The 20,898-nt window shown below is 42.6% G+C and overlaps 1 protein-coding gene across 1 annotated transcript in view; it reads right to left on the reverse strand.

The window, feature by feature from the left end:
* Window positions 1-20,587, reverse strand: part of LOC148134107 (NACHT, LRR and PYD domains-containing protein 3-like) — a 43,341-nt gene extending 22,754 nt beyond the window's left edge. Inside the window, exons 1-4 of the mRNA XM_087985684.1 lie at window positions 19,287-20,587; window positions 12,074-12,240; window positions 7,360-7,430; window positions 432-525 (exon numbers count right to left, since the gene is read on the reverse strand). Coding sequence (XP_087841810.1) covers window positions 432-525; window positions 7,360-7,430; window positions 12,074-12,240; window positions 19,287-20,587 — 1,633 coding nt within the window. The remainder of the gene's footprint in view (window positions 1-431; window positions 526-7,359; window positions 7,431-12,073; window positions 12,241-19,286) is intronic.
* Between the last annotated feature and the right edge of the window lie 311 nt (window positions 20,588-20,898).

A 20,898-nucleotide genomic window follows, 5' to 3' on the forward strand; every position in this document is an offset into this window, starting at 1 on the left:
CTATTTTCTTTTCTCTTCCTAGCAAGTTAATTTAGTGGCACTTAATATTTTGTCTCTGAAAAGTGTGGCCTGTCTTCCTGCACTTCTTGCTACCTGGTGGCCATGGCAGCATCTGATCTGATGGTTGTTATCACTGAGGTCATACCAAGGCAGATCAATGTTTATTTATCCCTTTATCTTTCTTGGATAAAACTCCTGTGTGAAGCATAAATTACATCCTGTCAATAACAGCCACTTCTTGCTCTGGTTGGTTCATTGTTAGTTTTAGCTTTGATCGTTTTGTCACTATTAGCTTCCAGAAAATGAAAAACTAAATATTGCACAAAGAGAAATGCTGTTGTAGTTCTAATAACAACCTATCGTGGTTTTGTATTTCAAAGTTGAGCTATTATAGTGAATCCCAGCTGAGTGGGATTTAAATGGTTCCTTACAGTTCTTAATCCATTGTTGCCATTTGATCTTATTCTGCTGCTCAACGCTCTGACAGTCAGACACATTATAGTAGCCAGTCGAGTCCATAAAGGACTGAGGGGTCAGAACAAAGAAGAGATTCACAGTGATCCAGAGATGGAGAGCAGAAGGAGGTCTATAATTTTACTCTCTACCATTTCTGGCAGCTTTGTTATTTTGTGATCCACATATGTGATAAATTTCATTTGCAATACTATTCCTTGAACTGATCCCATCGATGGAAATCATTCTTTACACGTATTTGAACAAGTCGGAGTTATTTTGGTGAATTTAAGTGGTTGCATTTATTTGTGGGGCAACACAGTCCAAATTCAGGCACCAGATCAAGAAAGCAGTGAAATGTTCTTTTACATAAATCAGCATTGTAATGAACAAATAGAACAGCATAGAGTGTCCAAATACAGATCCTAGTGTTTCCAAAGCATGGAAGGTTTATTAATATCTTAACTTGACATTTGCATATCTCTAGTAGCTGATTTTGTGGGTGGATAAATGAGATGCTGCTGGGGAATGGTGTGCAGGGGGATGCAGGTAGTGTTGTAGATGGTAAAATAATTGTGATTCTGAAAAAAACTGCACAGAGCTGGTATCCCAATATCAGTTCACCTTTTATCTACATGTGCACAGTACACTGGCTGTGGGTAGCCAGCTCAGAATCAACCCCTGAAGTGAGGAGACTGAATTTCCTATTTCCTATTTCAGATGGTGGTAATTCTGTGTGAAATTGTGCTCTGTTATTATCCTTATGCAGCCTGTTTTGGAAGTCAATTGCTCATTCATTCTCTTTGCCCAATCTGTCTAAATCATAGAATCCCGACAATGCAGAAGGTGGTGATTTGGACCATCGGGTCTGTCCTAACCCTTCAAACAGCATCCCACCTAAACTTGGTGCATCACCCTACCACTGTAACCCCAATTTACCATGATCAATTCACCTAGCATTGTACACCCCTGGACACTACTGCACAGTGAATCCACCTAACCTCTACATCTTTGGACTGAAGGAGGAAACCCATATGGATACAGGGAGAACATGCAAACTCTACACAGACAGGGGGTGGAATTAAACCCTGGTCCCTGACACTTTGAAGCAGTCATGCTAACCACTGAGCCATCATGCCAACTTTCCCACAGAACATAGAACATAGAACAATACAGCACAGAACAAGCCCTTCGGCCCACGATGTTGTGCCGAACTTCTAACCTAGATTAAGTACCCATCCATGTACCTATCCAAATGCCGCTTAAAGGTCGCCAATGATTCTGACTCTACCACTCCCACGGGCAGCGCATTCCATGTCCCCACCACTCTCTGGGTAAAGAACCCACCCCTGATCTCTCCCCTATACCTTCCACCCCTCACCTTAAATTTATGTCCCCTTGTAACACTCTGTTGTACCCGGGGAAAAAGTTTCTGACTGTCTACTCTATCTATTCCTCTGATCATCTTGTAAACCTCTATCAAGTCATCCCTCATCCTTCGTCGTTCCAACGAGAAAAAGCCGAGAACTCTCAACCTATCCTCGTACGACTTCCTCTCCATTCCAGGCAACATCCTGGTAAATCTTCTCTGCACCCTCTCCAAAGCTTCCACATCTTTCCTAAAGTGAGGCGACCAGAACTGCACACAGTACTCCAACTGTGGCCTAACCAAAGTCCTGTACAGCTGCAACATCACTTCACGACTCTTGAATTCAATCCCTCTGCTAATGAACGATAATACTCCATAGGGCTTCTTACAAACTCTATCCACCTGAGTGGCAACCTTCAAAGATCTATGTACATAGACCCCAAGATCCCTCTGTTCCTCCACCTGACAAAGAGCCCTACCATTAACCCTGTATTCCGCATTCTTATTTGTTCTTCCAAAATGGACAACCTCACACTTGGCAGGGTTGAACTCCATCTGCCACTCCTCAGCCCAGCTCTGCATCATATCTAAGTCCCTCTGCAGCCGACAACAGCCCTCCTCACTGTCCACAACTCCACCTATCTTCGTATCATCTGCAAATTTATTGACCCACCCTTCGACTCCCTCATCTAAGTCATTAATAAAAATTACAAACAGCAGAGGACCCAGAACTGATCCCTGCGGAACTCCACTTGTAACTGGGCTCCAGGCTAAATATTTACCATCTACCACCACTCTCTGCCTTCGACCGGTTAGCCAGTTTTCTATCCAATTGGCCAAATTTCCCTCTATCCCATGCCTCCTGACTTTCTGCATAAGCCTACCGTGGGGAACCTTATCAAATGCCTTACTAAAATCCATGTACACTACATCCACTGCTCTACCCTCATCCACATGCTTGGTCACCTTCTCGAAGAATTCAATAAGACTTGTAAGGCAAGACCTACCCTTCACAAATCCGTGCTGGCATTCCCTAATCAAGCAGTGTCTTTCCAGATACCCTCAGTACCCTTTCCATTACTTTGCCTACCACAGAAGTAAGACTAACAGGCCTGTAATTCCCGGGGTTATCCCTATTCCCTTTTTTGAACAGGGGCACAACATTCGCTACTCTCCAGTCCCCTGGTACCACCCCCGTTGCCAGTGAAGACGGGAAGATCTTTGCCAACGGTACTGCAATTTCCTCTCTTGCTTCCCACATAATCCTAGGATATATCCCGTCAGGCCCAGGGGACCTGTCTATCCTCAAGTTGTTCAAAATGTCCAACACATCTTCCTTCCTAACAGGTATCTCTTCTAGCTTACCAGTCCATTTCACACTCTCCTCTTCTACAATATGGTCCCTCTCGTTCGTAAATACTGAAGAGAAGTACTTGTTCAAGACCTCTCCTATCTCTTCCGACTCAATACACAGTCTCCCACTATTGTCCTTGATCAGACCCACCCTCGTTCTCGTCATTCTCAGGTTTCTCACATACGCATAAAATGCCTTGGGGTTATCCTTGATCCTATCCGCCAAGGATTTTTCATGCCCTCTCTTAGCTCTCCTAATCCCTTTCTTCAGATCCCTTCTGGCTATCCTGTATCCCTCCACTGCTCTGTCCGAATCCTGTTTCCTCAACCTTATGTAAGCCTCCTTCTTCCTCTTTACCAGACATTCAACCTCTCTCGTCAACCAAGGCTCCCTCACACGACCATTTCTTTCCTGCCTGATAGGTACATACATTTCATGGACACGTCGTATCTATGGAAGAAACTGGAACCAAATCAATGAAAACAAAGGAGTAGTTGTGGCTATATCTTCACCCCAATATTGTATAATGTTGCAGAACCATTGGCATTACCTCAGTGTCCCTTAGCTTGTTGTCAAGGAAGAGCTGAATCTCATGGTCATTTGTACAATTAACAGACTTGTATAACAGATCTGTGTAATCACTGGATAGCCGTCTGTGAAAAGGATTGATGTTTACCCTCAGAAACTCAATCAAAAAGTAAAACTTGCTGACTTTACAAGTTCATGTCAGTCTCATTCATACCTTGTGTCGATCCCGTGGGAATTGTGTGAAATAATTGCTGGAATAGGGAAGGGTCCAGCAATTCCTTTCCCTCCAGCTCAGTCTGAACAGCATCAAGAAGCTGTGACTCTGGGACTGGAACAGATCTGCAGCAATCTCGGCTGGTTCTAACAAGTCAGTCTGACAGAGAAAGACGTTTGTGTGTGGATGTGGGGATGGCACGGACTGGGTCCTGGTCACTGGATATCCCACACTGAGTCTTGGTTCAACCCTCCCTGTTCCACTAAGCTGCCATCACCTGACTGGTCGCACTGTATACTGCAAAGGTTGTGCATCCTGACAACATCAGTCTCTAAAAATTGTCACATGCCTAATAAAGGTGTGCCAGTACAGCTACAGTGCTGACGTGGAATACAATGTCTACAGTATGAGATAACTGATGTGTGGACAGTCCACAGTGTGCAACGTATGTACTGTCTACAGTAATACAATATCTACAGTAATGCAACATCTGTAATATTTGATAACTAATATACGGACATTCTGTAATGTGCAAAGTGTGAACTTCCAACAGTGATTGCTGTCTACAGTGTGTGACAATGACATGTGGACAGTTAGCAGAGTGCACGTTTGTATTGTCTACAGTAATACATAGTCAACAGTGTGGGGGACTGATATTTGAATATTTAGCTGAGTGCAGCCTGAATTGAACACACGGGTGCACAATGAGGTGCTGGGTTCTTTCCAGTCTTTACCATTGGACGATGCACCATTTGTTGAACTCTAAGACTGAATGGAGCCTTGTGGAGATCTGTGTTAGAGGCAAATATTTAACAGACAAATCGACAAAATGGCCGTTGGACACTGACAAGTTGACCCGACCCTGCAGCCCGACATGAGATAGGGAACCAGAGATGGTCAAAGTGAAATTACAGTGAATGCAGTGGGAGCATCAAAAAATGGCCTTTTAGGGGCTAGGAGGGAGATTACTTAATTAATCTTCCCTTACAAATGTGATTTCTTTCAGAGTTTTGTTAGCGGGGTCTCTGCTCGTGTCGGAATCTCCAGCATATTTGATGGGAGTGGGACAGGCACAGGTGCAGATGGTCACTGGTTCCAAAATATGACCTGATCCTGACTGATTTTACACACACTGTTAATGCACACCCTATCATTTCCACAGGGGAACAGTTACAGCGCTGACCAATCTCTGTCCCAGTATCAAACAGACTGTCATCAAGTCTAACGCTGGGAATAATCACACACTTGAACATATGGTTGTTTGTGTAATAAACATATGTTTATGACAAATTGAATATAGCTTTATGTACAACTGAAGTCAGGTAATAATAAATAATTAATAACTAACAGGTTTATTGTACAATTGAACAAATTGCAGAGCATGGAGTACAGGAGTTGGAATGCCTTGTTGCAGGTGTATAAGAATTCTTTGAAGAAGTAACAAAGAGGATTGATGAGGACAGAGCAGTAGATGTGATCTATATGCACTTCAGTAAGGCTTTGAGAAGGTTCCCCATGGGAGACTGATTAGCAAGGTTAGGTCTCATGGAATACAGGAAAAACTAGCCATTTGGATACAGAACTGGCTCAAAGGTAGAAGACAGAGAGTGGTGGTGGAGGGTTGTTTTTCAGACTGGAGGCCTGTGACCACTGGAGTGCCACAAGGATCCTCTACTTTTTGTCATTTACATAAATAATTTGGATGTGAGCATAAGAGGTACAGTTAGTAAGCTTTCAAATGACACCAAAATTGAAGGTGCAGTGGACAGCGAAGAGGGTTACCTCCGATTACAAAAGGATCTGGACCAGATGGGCTAATGGGCTGAGAAGTGGCAGATGGAATTTAATTCAGACAAATGTCAGGTGCTACATTTTGGGAAAGCAAATCTTAGCAGGACTTATATACTTAATGGTAAGGTCACAGGTAGCGTTGCTGAAAAAAGAGACCTTGGAGTGCAGGTTCATAGCTCCTTGAAAGTGGAGTCGCAGGTAGATAGTGAAGAAGGCGTTTGGTATGCTTTCCTTTATTGGTCAGAGTATTGAGGATAGCAGTTGGGAGGTCATGTTGCAGCTGTGCAGGACATTGATTAGGCCACTGTTGAAATATTGTATGCAATTCTAGTCTCCTTTTTGGAAAGATGTTGTGAAACTTGAAAGGGTTAAGAAAGGATTTACAAGGATGTTGCCTGGGGTGGAGGAGTTGAGCTATAGGGAGAGACTGAAAAGGCTCGGACTGATTTCCTTGGAGCGTCGGAGGCTGAGGGGTGACCGTATAGAGGTTTACAAAATTATGAGGGGCATGGATAGGGTAGGTAGGCAAAGTCTTTTCCCTGGGGTCGGGGAATCCAGAACTAGAAGGCATAGGTTTAGGATGAGAGGGGAAAGATATAAAAGAGACCTGAGGGACAACATTTTCATGCAGAGGGTGGTACGTGTATGGAATGAGCTGCCAGAGGAAGTGGTGAAGGATAGTACAATTGCAACGTTTAAGAGGCATTTGGATGGGTATATGAATAGGAAGGGTTTGGAGGGATATGGGCCGGTGCTGGCAGGTGGGACTAGATTGGGTTGGGATATCTGCTCTGCATGGACAGGTTGGACTGAAGGGTCTGTTTCCATGCTGTACATCTCTATGACTTTATGACTCTGACATGAGTGAGGTTACATTTGGAATACTGTGCCCAGTTCTAGTCGCTCTACTATAGAAAGTAACTATTAAACTAGAAAGAGGACAGAAAGGATTTACTAGGATGTTACCTGGACTGGAAGGTTTGAGCTGCAAGAAGAGATGTGATAGGATGGAACATTTTTCCCTGGAGCGTAGGATATTCAGAGGTGACCTTATACAGAAAAATATAAAATCATGAGAGGCATAGATAAGGTAGGTAGCCTGCAGCTTTTCCCCAAGGGAGTCTAAAACTCTGGGGTGCATGTTTAAGGGGAGAGATACAAAAGGGTATAGAGAGGCACTTACCTTTACACTGAGGATGGTGAGTGTCTGGAATGGGCTGCCAGAGGTGGTGGAAGTGAGTGCAATTTCATCATTTAAAAAACATTTACACACGGTTCGATACGGGGATACATGGACCAAACACAAGCAAAAGGGACCAGTTTAACGGTGAAAACTGGACAGCTTGGGCACATTGGCCGAAAGGCCTGTTTCTATGATGGCGATCTCTCGGACTCTTTTATAAATGCTTCACAGTCACAGCTCCATCTCCCTGTGCTCGACGGTGAATATCACCCACACACCAACACTCACCAGCTGCTACTGAATACTCCACATCATTCCCATTCTATTTCAGAATTCCAGGAATTGTTTTTCTTGAGCCAATGTAATATCTCATGTGTTTCACTTGATAGAGGTGAGAGAAATACACCTCTCAGTAATATCAAGTCCAAATAGTTGGCAAGTTCTTGATCCTTTGATCACACAAATACTCGGACACCAGCCCTGCAATCTCTCAGTGATCGGAGCTGCTTCTTTCCATCTGAACTGATTCCTCCATAATCTAAGAAAGAAATTAATGATTAAGAACCAACCAATTAATCAAGTTAAAATGACAGAATCATTCATAATTTTCCAGTTGGGAAACACATTTTGATATCAAACTGTGAGCAGCTACATAGTAACAAATGGGTGTAAGTGGTGGGGGAGAGAGAATCTAATGAGCTGCTGCACACACAGTGCTGTAAGAAACTAAGAAACTGGGGAATGATGTAAGTTGAGGATGTAGTTGGACTGGGGGAAATCGCATTGGACTTGTAATGCAGTGACCTAGAGTACAAATACCAGCAACTGGCTGAATTTTATCTCAAATAATTAATCCATCTGGAATTGAAAGTTAGTTTCATAGTCACCATTGCAGAACCTAATCAGTAATTGCTGTAAATACTGCTTTACTCATGTCCATCACCAAAGGGAATCTGGGAATCTTACCTGGTCTGGCCCAGAGATATTTTCAGAAGACATTAAATAGTTCTGACTGATTGATATATATAATGTGTGGTTACAGATGTATGTTTCAGATATGAATATGGAATGAAAATGGGATGGATATCTGGTTTCAACTTTGGCACTAATATTTACAGGGAGAAAGTGAGGACTGCAGATACTGGAGATCAGAGCTGAAAATGTGTTGCTGGAAAAGCGCAGCAGGTCAGGCAGCATCCAAGGAGCAGGAAAATTGACGTTTCGGGCATGAGCCCTTCTTCAGGAATAGATTCCGACTGGGGAGCATCAGATTCTCAGTAGCAACATATGGGACCAAATTCGTTAATTCATGAGGACATTGTCAACCAGCCTAGACCTGAAACTCGCGCAAAGGGAACCAATAAGAGATAACAACTTGTTTCAACTTAATGAGAAGGGAATCGCAGAGGCCATGGGGCTCAGCAGGAGGAAGAGCATCCACCAGAGGGTGGTAGTGAGAAGTGACTGAGGAAAATTCTTGGAGTTGAATCACTAGAACAGGGAAGGAGATTGCTGAGTATTCAGTGTCAAAGAACAGCTGGATTAACTCCTGGAAAGGGAGGGTGAACAGCAGTGTGTGTGATTCAGGTGGGAACTAATAATCAACAACTTTAAGGCAGAACAAAGAGTGTCTTTCAGCAAGGTGATGGTCCTCCAGAAGCAGTTGATGTTTGTCTCGTTGTGCTCCCGGGGAACAGACTGTATAGCACAGAGTCTTGTGTCATGGAGCTGCTCAGGACGAACCTTGACAAAGGCCACTGCATCTTTATCCAGACTTCTTTTGCAAAGACAAATTCCAGAAGGAGATGTGTGACAGTCTCTCTCTCTCTCTCTCTCTCCCCCCCCCCCCCCCCCCCCCACCCACAACCCCTTAGAGAATAGCATGCTGAGGCAAAGAGTGTCTGGGTGTGAGAGAGGCAGAGGGAGAGAGAGAGAGAGAGAGAGAGAGCGACAGAGAGAGAGAGAGATAGAAAAAGAGGGGAAAAAAAAGAGGATTCAACGACAGGAACAGGACTGTCTAGTTGCCTACATGCAGTGCCTTGGTGAGACCACACCTGAAGTCATGTGTATAGTTTTTGTCCCTTATCTAAGGAAGGACATTCATGCATAGAAGGAATACGACAAAGGTTTTCCAGACTGACTCGTGGGATAGCAGGACTGATGAATGAAGAGAGACTGGATCAGTTAGGACTATTTTCACTTAGGTTAGAATAATATGGGGCACTTTTTAGAAACCTACAAAATTCTAACAGGAAAGGTCAGGGTAAACACAGGAAGGGTGTTCCCACGGTCCAGAACCAAGGGTCAATGTCTAAGGATCTGGGGTAGGCTATTTCGAGCTGAGCTGAGGATAAATGTCTTCACTCAGATTGAGGTGAGTCTGTGAAATTCCCTGTCAGAGAGAGTGTTTGTTGGCTAAAACACTGAATGGTTGGAAAGAAAAAGTTAAATATTGTTCTCAAAAAGAACAGAAATTTCTGGTGAAACTCAGCAGGTTTACAGAGAGAGAAACAGAGTCAGCTGTGAAGAAGAATCACTGGACTTGAAACATTAATTTTACTTTCTCTCCACAGATGCTGTCAGGCCTGTTGAGTTTCTTCAGCAATTTTGGCTTTTGTTTCAGGTTTCTACTATCTGTATTTCTTTGCTTTAGTCCGTCATGTTGTGGCTGTGCAGGCCATTGCTTTGGCCACTTTTGAAATGCTGCATGCAGCTCTGGGCTTCTTGCTATAGGAAGGATGCTGTGAAAGTTGAAATGGTTCAGAAAGGATTTACAAGGGTGTTGGTGGGGTTGGAGGGTTTGATCTTGAGGGAGAGACTGAATAGGCTCGGGCTGTTAACCCTGAAGCATGGGAGGCTGAGGGGTGACCTTATTGAGGTTCATAAAACAATGAGGGGCATGTATGGTCAAATAGACAAGATGTTTTCCCCAGGGTTGGGGGAGACCAAAACTAGGGGGCATAGGGTTAAGTTGAGGGCGCAAGATTTAAAAGGGTCCTAAGGGGCAACTTTTTCACACAGAGGGATGGTATGAGATTGGAGTGAGCTGCCAGAGGAAGTGGTGGAGGCTGGTACAATTACAGCATATAAAAAGCCTCTGGATGGGTTCATGAATGCGAAGGGTTGAGGGGGATTAGGGCCAAATGCTGTCAAATAGAGTCTGTGATGATGTTGCTCCTTTAACAAGGTTCTGTTGTACTTGATTTTGTTCCCCCCCCCAGAGAGATCGTAAAAGACACAAGTTCCAAAAGGTTTGGGTTTTGAAGAGTTTTACGGTGAGTTTAATTATAGCTACAGATACTGCCTCCAGCAAAAAGTTTTATTTTTAAAAGACATTTGTGCAATGAAAGGAGAATGGTCACTTTCACCAGCTCAGCTTTTCTCTGGTTTGATTTGGTTTTGGAAGTTTGGCTATTCACTGAAAGCAGACAGGTAGCGTTTTGAGGCTGCTGATCCAAGAAACAGTTACATGAAAGAAGCAGGTTTGTGCTGATCCTCTCTGTCTGACATCTCTCTCCTGTAAGACCCTGTGTTTGATGCTACCTTTTGTGCAATGAGGTTTTTATGGGGATTGTTGCAAGTATAGGGAACAACAGGTAAAGTCTGTTTGGTTTTTGGATAGGTGAGGTTATTCTGCATTCGGTTCTCTTTTGCTTCTATTTCATTGGGTAATCTTGTAAATAAATTTGGTTTTGTTTAAAATGAAGTGGTTTGACCAGTGGCACCTCTCCTGGAATATCCACTTTACACCTTCTTAAAACAACGAGCAATGTTAGTGTCTGGACTACTTTCTTGAAATGTTTTGAGGGCGTCTGGCCCGGTCCATAACAAGTCAGAGACATGTACAGCACAGAAACAGATCCTTCGGTCCAACTCGTCCATGCTGACCAGATATCCGAACCTAATCCAAAAATCATTCAACACCAGGTTATAGTCCAACAGATTTAATTGGAAGCACTAGCTTTCGGAGCACTGCTCCTTCATCAGGTGGTTGTCCGGAACAGTGCTCCGAAAACTAGTGCTCCCAATTAAACCTGTTGGACTACAACATAGCGTTGAGTAATTTTTAACTCTGTATACCCCAGTCCAACACTGGCAGCTCCACATCCTAACCTAATCTAGTTCCATTTGCCAGCGCTTGTCCCATTTCCTTCCTATTCTTGTGCCCACCCAGATGCCTTTTAAACGTCATAATTGTACCAGCCTCCACCATTTCTCTGGCAGCTCATTCCATACACGCACCACCCTCTGCATGAAGAGGTTGCCCCTTAGGTCCCTTTTCAATGTTTCCCCTCTCACCCTAAACCTACACCCTCTAGTTCTGGACTCCCCCATCCCAGAGAAAGACCTTGTCTACTTACCCTAACCTTGGTACTCATTATTTTATAAACCTCTATAAGGTCACCCCTCAACCTCTGACGCTCCAGAGAAAACAGTTTATTCAGCCTCTCCATACAGCCCAAAGCCTCCAACACTGACAACAGTAAATCTTTTCTGAACCCTTCCAAGTTTCACAACATCTCTCCTCTAGGAGAGAGACGAGAATTGCACAGAATATTCCAAAAGTGGCCTAACCAATGTCATGTACAGCTTCAACATGACCTCCCAACTCCTATACTCAGTCGTCTGACCAATAAAGGAAAGCATACCAAATGCCTTCTTCACTATCCTATCTACCTGTGAATCCACTTGCAAGGAACTATGAACCTGCACTTCAAGGTCTGTTTGTTCAGCACAGTCCCCAGGACCTTCCCAATAAGTGTATAAGTCATGCCCTGATTTGCCTTTCCAAAATGTAGCACCTCACATTTATCTAAATTAAACTCCATCTGAACTAGATTAATTTGGGGTATCTGTTTGACATGGACAGTAAGACAAAAGGGCCTGTTTCCATGCTGAACATCTCTATAACGCCAGGCAAATAAAGTTCTTAAGGGTTAAAGGGGTCAAGGATATCCAGGAGAAAACAGGAATCGGGTTCAAAGTTGGATAATTATCCATTGGTATATATAATGATAGATCAAGGTCTATGGGCTGAATGGCCTGCTGCTGCTCTGATTTTTTATGTTCCGGTGAATTAATATGTTAAGCACACCTGAAGAACTTGCTGTGGACATGACTTAAGGAAATTATTGTTTACAATACAATGGAAATGTTTAATGTTTTAACATATGCACTCACTGAATAGCTCCAAATTCTTGCAGTTGATGATGAAGTTTCTCATTTTCGGAATGCAATCATCTGTGAATTTATTTACATCCAGATATAACATTGACAATGATTCGCTCTGACTAAATGCCATCCTCCGGTCTTCAATGCAAGCAAATGTCAGATTGTTATCCAGCAAACTAAAGATTGATAATTACAAATCAGTTTTCAACATAGCTCGAAAAGATAAAAGAAATTCTACTGAGAAGGAAGAGCAATAATTGGATCATCATAACAAAGTGGGCTGCACAGTAGCACAGTAGTTAGCACTACTGCCTCACAGCGCCAGAAACCCGGGTTCAATTCCCGCCTCAGGCGACTGACTGTGTGAAGTTTGCACATTCTCCCTGTGTCTGCGTGGGTTTCCTCCGGGTGCTCCGGTTTCCTCCCACAGTCCAAAGATGTGCGGGTCAGGTGAATTGTCCATGCTAAATTGCCCATAGTATTAGTAAAGTGTAAATGTAGGGGTAAGGGTCTGTTGCGCTTCGGCGGGTTGGTGTGGACTTGTTGGGCGAAGGGCCTGTTTCCACACTGTAAGTAATCTCATCTAATCTAAAAGTGAGAAAGCTCTTGAACCATCAGCCTCCTTTTCATTTTATTTGACTCAGTAATGACGAACTAATAATCAATTAACTTTAATGCTTTTAGTCTTTAACACTATTATTCCTTAATTGAAAGACATCGCTCTTAATTTTGAAAAGAATATGCGTACCTACAGCCTCACAGAACCAAACAGGGTACAGTGCAGGAGGAGGTGATTCGAGGCTCCGAATGAGCAATTCACTTCCTGCCACTCTGTATTCCGTATCCCTGTGCACTGGGCCTTTCCAGACCAAAGTTTAATTCCTTTTTGAACACTTCAGTTGAACCGGCCTCTGCCATGAGGTGAGTGAGGTACAACATTCCAACCTTAACCAGTCACTGTGCAGAAAAGATTATCTCACATTGTTCTTGCTTCTTTTGGCAATTTCTTGAATTTTTGTGCTGACATACTTGACCATTTCATGGCAGTGAACAATTTATTGCTACCGACTCTTTCCACTGTCATTATCATTTTTAATACTTCATTCAAATTACATCACAGCTTCCTTTCCTTAATGGAGACAGATCCAATGTTTGCAATCTATCTTCAGACCTTATGTTCATGATCCATGTAATCCTTTTCATGAGACATTTCTTCCTTTCTTCGATGCCCTGCATCTCTCCTCAAGCATTGTAACAACGTGAGATGTAAACACATCAGCTTAGGCCAAATTGTATTAATTGAACAAAAAAAATAACAACTTTTTTACTTTCTTCTCTGAAACTTAACAACTCTTTTTGTTGAGAATCTGAAAATTGTGCTTCTCTAGTTGGAAGAAGTGTTGTTTGAACTGGCTCCTGAATGAATGGCTTAACTGTAACTTTAAAATAATGCTCTTTCCTTGATTTTTTAGCTAACGACCCTGTCCCATCATTCAGCATTTTAAACATCTCCATTGGTTACCATGTGACCGTAGTTTCCACAAAAAGATTCTGATTCAATTTCTCCCTAATATCTTCCTGTTGAAATTTGATTGCAGTCTAATATATACTTGTTGTGTAGAACAGAACAGAATACTCCAGGTGCAGTCTAGCAAGATCGAAGAATGTGGTGCTGGAAAAGCATAGCCGGTCAGGCAGCATCCGAGGAGCAGGAAAATCGACATTTTGAACATAAACCCTTCATCAGGAGTCCTAATGAAAGGTTTATGTTCAAAACATCGATTCTGCTCTTCGCATGCTGCCTGACTGGCTGTGCTTTTCCAGTACCACACTCTTGACTCTGATCTCCAGCATCTGCAGTCCTCACCTTCCCCTTTATTTTCAACAGTGGTCATGCCAAAGATACAGCAAATTCCTGACTTGCCACAAATCATTGCACATAAAATTTGGGGTTAATGTTGGGAAGATTATCTACTCCAATCGCTTTGTTTTGCATTCCGAATGCGCCACTGATGCAGACAAAATGTTGACTCCTGTATCTCCAATGTTATTGTCATTCAGCCTAACAGCCAAGAAAAAAAAACAATCAAGAAGTGGGAAATCTCTCCGATTAACATAACATAAACTTCACCTTACAGAAACTCCATCCAATTGTTTCTCATTGACACACTGAGGCATGGGCAGATAGAATAGTGTTGTGCAGTATTAGAAAGCAGATTTAAATCTTGCATAACTATTCTCACTGAATTAGTTGGTGACCAGTAAACATATATTTCAAACAGTAAATTAATTGCTTGAATGGTGAAAAATGAGAGGTGTATAGTTATCATATATTTTACTCAGTAAATTGCTGTTACTCGTTCACCAACTGAAAGGCTATTGACAGCACAACCCAGCACAACTCTGAAAAGAGGAATTTGATATATACCTGAAGGAGAAAACGTGATAGCTTTGAGGGAAGAGGAAGGGAATAGGATGAAGTGTGTAGGCCATTTAAGGAGCCAGTGCAGACATAATTGGCCAGATGGCCTCATTATTCACTACCTATTTTATGACCTGGAAATAGAATATATATTTTAACCCAAAACTGGACACATGGGATTCAGGGAGAGCTTGCCAATTGGATACAAAATTAGCTGAACAGCAGGAAACAAAATGGAGGGTTGTTTTTCAGACTTGGAGGCCTGTCACCACTGATGTTCCACGGCGATCGGTTCTGGCTTGTCTTTTGTTTGTCACTTATAGAAACGATTTGGATGAAAATACAGAAGGCATGGTTAGTAAGTTTGCAAATGATATCAAAATTGGTGGCATAGTAAAGAAGAGGATTTTCTAAGGGATTTTGACAAAATGGGTCAATGGGTTGAGAAATGGCAGATGGAGTTCAATCTAGATAAATGCATTTTGATACAACAAACTTGGGGAGAGGTTAATCAGTTAATGGGAGGGCTTTGGACAGTGTTGTACAACAGAGGGAGCTTAGGATTCAGGTACATAATTCTTTGAAGTTTGCATTGGTAGGCCTCTTCTGGAATACCGTGTCCAGTTATAGTCACTTAGGTAAAAGAAGAATATTGTTAAGGTGGAGAAGGTTCAGAAAAGATTTACCAGGAAGCTTTGATATGGCAGGTTTGAGTTATAAGGAGAGGCTGGATAGACTGGGATTTTTTCCCACTGGAGCATAAGAGGTTGAGAGGTGACCTCAGAGGGTGATAAAATCATCAGCGGTATAAAAAGGCTAAATGGTAGGTGTCTTTTCCCGAGGATGGGGGATTTCAAGACGAGGGGCACATTTTTAAGGTGAGAGGAGAAAGAGTTAAAAAAGTCACAAGAAGAAATTTTTTTAAACTCAGAGGGTAGTTCCTGAGGAAGTGGTGGATATGGGTGCAATTAGTGGCAGATGGAGTTTAATTCAGATAAATGCGAGTTGCTGCATTTTGGGAAAGCAAATCTTAGCAGGACTTATACACTTAATGGTAAGGTCCTAGGGAGTGTGTCTGAACAAAGAGATCTTGGTGTGCAGGTTCATAGCTCCTTGAAAGTGGAGTCACAGGTAGATAGGATAATGAAGGCGGCGTTTGGTATGATTTTCTTTTTTTGGTCAGAGTATTGAGTACAGGAGTTGGGAGGTCATGTTGCGGCTGTACCAGACATTGGTTAGGCCACTATTGGAATATTGTGTGCAATTCTGGTCTCCTTCCTATTGGAAAGATGTTGTGAAACTTGAAAGGGTCAGAAAAGATTTACAAAGATGTTGCCAGGGCTGGAGGATCTGAGCTATAGGGAGAGGCTGAACAGGCTGGGGCTGTTTTCCCTGGAGCATTGGAGGCTGTGGGGAGACCTTATAGAGGTTTACAAAATTGAGGGGCATAAATAGGCTAAATAGACAAAGTCTTTTCCCTGGGGTTCAGTAGTCCAGAACTAGAGGGCATAGGTTTAGGGTGAGAGGGGAAAGATATAAAAGAGACCTAAGGGGCAACTTTTTCACACAGAAGGTGGTACGTGTATGGAATGAGCTGCCAGAGGATGTGGTGGAGGCTGGTACAATTGCAACATTTAAGAGGCATTTGGATGGGTATATGAATAGGAAGGGTTTGGAGGGATATGGGCTGGGCGCTGGCAGGTGGGACTAGGTTGGATTGGGATATCTGGTTGGCGTGGACAGGTTGGACCGAAGGGTCTGTTTCCGTGCTGTACATCTTTACGACTCTATGACTCTAAAAGATATTTCGATAAATACATGAGAAGGAAAGGTTCGGTGGGATATGGGCCTGGAGCAGGAAGGTGGGACTAGTTTAGTTTGGGATTATGTTCAGCATAGACTGGTTGGACCAAAGGGTCTGTTTCCATGTTATTTGACTCTATGACAAGTTGAACGCAAGACAGAAAATTGATTGTCTTATATCCAATTTTTAAAAACATTTGTGCAATTATATTCCATTGAACTCATCCATATGTAATCCAGCAAAGAGTAAAAGCATTGGTTAATTGTGAGGCATTATTGCCCTGCTTGGATAACACAACAAAGAAAAAGACTTATAGACATCAATCAATCAATAAATTCCTGCTTCTCTGATGCATTTACCAATACACAAGCCATGTTTTCAGTTCCAAGCAGAATGGATAATCGTTCATCCCAACAGTCATATAAAATATGTGGTGATGAGCTGCCCAATCTCCCTGCTGCTGAGGTGAATGGTGAATTTTGTGCTACCACAAAGGGCAGATCATGCCTCCTGTAAATCACAGACTGTTGAACCTCTATTTCAAACCCACCCTGACCTCACCCGTAACAGTTTCAGATACATGAATGGCAGCCTTGCTGTGTTAGCAACGTATTCTGCATTGAACTAGGTACAGCATTCACTTACTATTTATCTAGTGAATGGTTGGGTCAAATACATTATCAGATTAGCTTTGGTTTGTAAAAGTAAACTACAAAGGATGATATTCATCTCTGCAATGGCACACAATTGGTGACAGAGGTTGGGTTCAACAGTTTGATTTGCCACCTGATCTCCATTGCTATTCTCTGTCAGTGAACTGTGTTCAGTCACACGCCAGGTCTATTCATTTAATTGAGGGCCTCTTAGGATTAGTGTTCAAACCTTCGCCAACTTTTGTAGCTGTGAACTTGCAATGAGCTGGAAATGATCTTTGGATTGGGAACAGCAACTTGTGTTTCAGCACAACAAACAAGCTGCTCTTTGTTCAGAGGTGGGGTCTCACAGTTAATGGCAGGTTAGCTCTTGATCAATAGGATCCTGTAGATGTTTCAGCACAGTGGGAGAGCAGCACATTGAACCAGATAAGAAATGTTTGGGAATTGACCAGGCCAGTACCTGGGAATTGTTGTGAACAAGCCTGGGATACAACATAAAATCAAAAGAACTGTGGATACTGGACATAAGAAACAGAAACAAAAACAAAAATTGAGGGAAATGTGCAGCAGGTCTGGCAGCATCTGTGGATAGATATATTTCGGTCCAATGAGCTTTCCTCAGAACAGCAATTTCCATTTGTTTCTGGGAGGGAACGAAATGATCAAACATAGGCATAGATCACAGTTTAAATTGGTGTTTGGGACTGTGTTTTTGAGAGAATGAATTTAGCTATTGATGTTACAGCATGAAGATTTAAATGCTCCCTGCCTAACCTTCCACTTTATTTCAGAATTTCAGTCCTCAGAGTGAATTCAAAGGTGGCACAGATCGATATCTTCAGAAAATTAACAAAGAAACCATCAAATATACATTGAGAGTCAGATATGAAAACCACTTAATCTGGCCAGTTTTGTTACTTTATTTTAATTATCCCTTCACTGTGTTTATTTGTCTGTCTGTCTGTCTTTTGTGTGAATTGCCCTGAAAACAAGGTTATTGGTTTCAAACGTTGTTGTTTAAGTTTGCTCTGCTAAAGTTCCTATATTGGTAATAAATTACTTTTTTTTGTTGTTTCAGTTATTAACCTACCATCTAGGTTTCATTATCAACAGAGTCTGCGATTGGTTATAAAGCCTGGTTAGGAATTGCTGAGGTTAAAATCTTTGAAGGTTTTAATTTTACTCTGTTGTGAACACAGAGGTACGATGATTTGGCTCGGTTCTTTGTTTCCTTGTCATAGCACTAGTTAAAGACTCTGCCAGACTCCTTGTGGCTTTGAATGTCTCACAGTGTAAGACCAACTAAGTCAGCCTGGTGCTTTTTTTTGTTATAGTTAGAGCACTCAGTATCAAGGTCAATGCAGTAGTAGTGTTAAAAATAAATAAAAAGCATGGAAAACTCCTTGACTCTCAAAAAAAAACGAATAGTAATTGTGATTCAGCTACTATAGTGATAAGTGGCTCAACAGTTAGCATTGTTTCCTCGAGGCACCAGGGATCTGGGTTTGATTCCACCCCTGGATGACTGTGTGGAGTTTGCACATTCGTCCAGTGTCTGCGGGGGTTGCTTCTGGGTACTCCAGTTTCCTCCCACAGTCAACTATGTGCAGGTTAGATGGACTGATCATGCTAAATTGCCCATAGTTTCCAGGGATGTGCAGACTAGATGGGTTATAGAGTCATAGAGATGTACAACAAGGAAACAGACCCTTTGGTCCAACTCATCCATGTCGCCCAGATATCCTTAATTAATCTAATCACATTTGCCAGCATTTGGCCCATATCCCTCTGAATGATTTCTATTCATATACCCATCCAGATGCCTTTTAAATGTTGTAATTGCACCAGCCTCCACCACTTCTTCCTCTGGCAGCTCATTCCATACCCACACCATCCTTTGTGTGAAGAAGTTGCTCCTTAAGTAGCTTTTAAATCTTTTCCCTCTCACTCCCAGATCCCAAGGAAAAGACCTTGCCTATTTACCCTAAACATGTTCCTCATGACTTTATAAACTCTATATATAAGGTCACCCTCAGCCTTCAATGCTCCAGGGAAAACAGTCCCAGTCCATTCAGCCTCTCCCTATAGGTCAAACGCTCCAACCCTGGCAACATCCTTCTAAATCTTTTCTGTAGCCTTTCATGTCCCTTGGGAAATGCAGGGATAGGGGAGGGGTCTGGATGGGATGCACTTCAGAGGGTTGTTGCAGACTAGATGGTCCAAATGACCGTTTTTTGCTCTGTAGAGATTCTATGAAATTCATATCAGGTGGAATTTATAAGAGAAAATCAATGGGTCATTGCAGACATGTTATCTAATTTCACCCGGATCAATACATACCTTAGAACTTTGCACTTGTGGATTGCAGAGGCCAATCGTTTGATCCCCTCCTCCTGAATATAACATTTCTCCAAATTCAACTCCATCACTGATTCACAAAGTTGTACAACATGAGACATTACAAAACAGTCCATTGGGTTCAATCTCAGTGCATTCTTTGGATTGGAGTCCCCAAAGTTCAAACGTTCCACAGATCCAATGGTCTTCTGGACGAAAGCTCTATTCTGAGACTCTGACAAATAATGGAATGTGTTCAGCAGTTTCCTCTTTCCAGTGACTCTGTCCATGTTTTTGATTTCTGCCTGAACATTGGCCTGCAGCCAGTCTATCACCTGACAGGTCGTGTAATGAGACAGCGGACCCAGGAATGGTTCCAGATTTCGGGATGAAGTGGGTGTTGAAAGACCAACTAAAAATCGAATAAAAATCTCAAACCAACCATCATCCTTCTTAAAGGCACAGTGAAGCATTTCCACCACGTTCTGATGCTTTGGACTCAAATACTGCGCCAGGGCAGCCAAGAATTCCTGGATGGTAAAGTGTAGAAATGTGTACACAATGTTTTTAGCTGTGTCATCCCTTTCCAAGATCTCCATCATGAATCCTGAATTGAATTTGCTGGACTGCAGCTGATGCTGAATGAAGTGATTCTCATTAAAAACAATTCTCCTTTTCGAAACTCCCTGGTAAGCCAACTCCCCGAGTCGCTGTAAAACCATCCGCTGGTCCTCAACATCTCGCTTGTGGTTGTCCAACAGATTGGAAAGGTAGATGGAGAAAAGTTGAGTGATGGTTTTGGGAAGAGATTGCTTGCACTTCAGCTGTGTAAAGAGTGGACCTAAGGTTGAGCAAATGATCCAAAAATATGAAGGGTTGTAGCACGTGGTGTACATGATCTCATTCTCCTCTATGTGTTTGAAAACATTGGTAGCAAGTTGCTCACTGCCAAAAAACTTTCTGGAAAATTCTTTTCTTTCATCAGCAAGAAAGCCCAGGATCTCAGCCCAAAGGTTGACATTGGCCTTTTCCAATGAGTCAAGGGCAGTCGGCCGGCTGGTAACCAGCACAGAACAACCTCTGAGCAGCTGTTGCTGTACCAGGGAGTGCACCATTTCAAAAACTTCACATCTGCAGTCAGGCGCAACACAGTCATTCGCAGAGACATCACCAGCCACACGGCCAGTGAAATCAATCTGGTGTTTGTACTCATCTAATCCATCAAAAACCAAGAGAAGATATTCAGGTTTCATCCAGATATCTTCAATTATCTTTTCTAAATAAGGGTACTGATCCAATACCATTTCAGTCAGAGAAACGGCTCTGTTGATGGCATTAAGATTTCAAAATGTGAAATGTAGAACAAATTGGAACTGAGGATCGAGGTTTCCTGCTGCCCATTCATGGACCATCCTCTGCACCATTGTTGTCTTACCAATGCCAGCCACTCTGCTAACCACCGTGGTGCTAGACAGGCTGGAGTGGCCAAAACGGCTCCTGAATAATTAATCAATCCGGATTTTTTCAAGTTCACTGGTGACGTACTTCCGCTGCCATTCTTCATGTTCCCTGCCTCTGGAAAGGAGCTCATGTTCCACTAGTCTCCGTTCACGCA

Source organism: Chiloscyllium plagiosum, unplaced genomic scaffold, assembly GCF_037043375.1.
Source record: "Chiloscyllium plagiosum isolate Xiang-an unplaced genomic scaffold, Cpla_swu_hap1 HiC_scaffold_75, whole genome shotgun sequence".
Classification (NCBI taxonomy): domain Eukaryota; kingdom Metazoa; phylum Chordata; class Chondrichthyes; order Orectolobiformes; family Hemiscylliidae; genus Chiloscyllium; species Chiloscyllium plagiosum.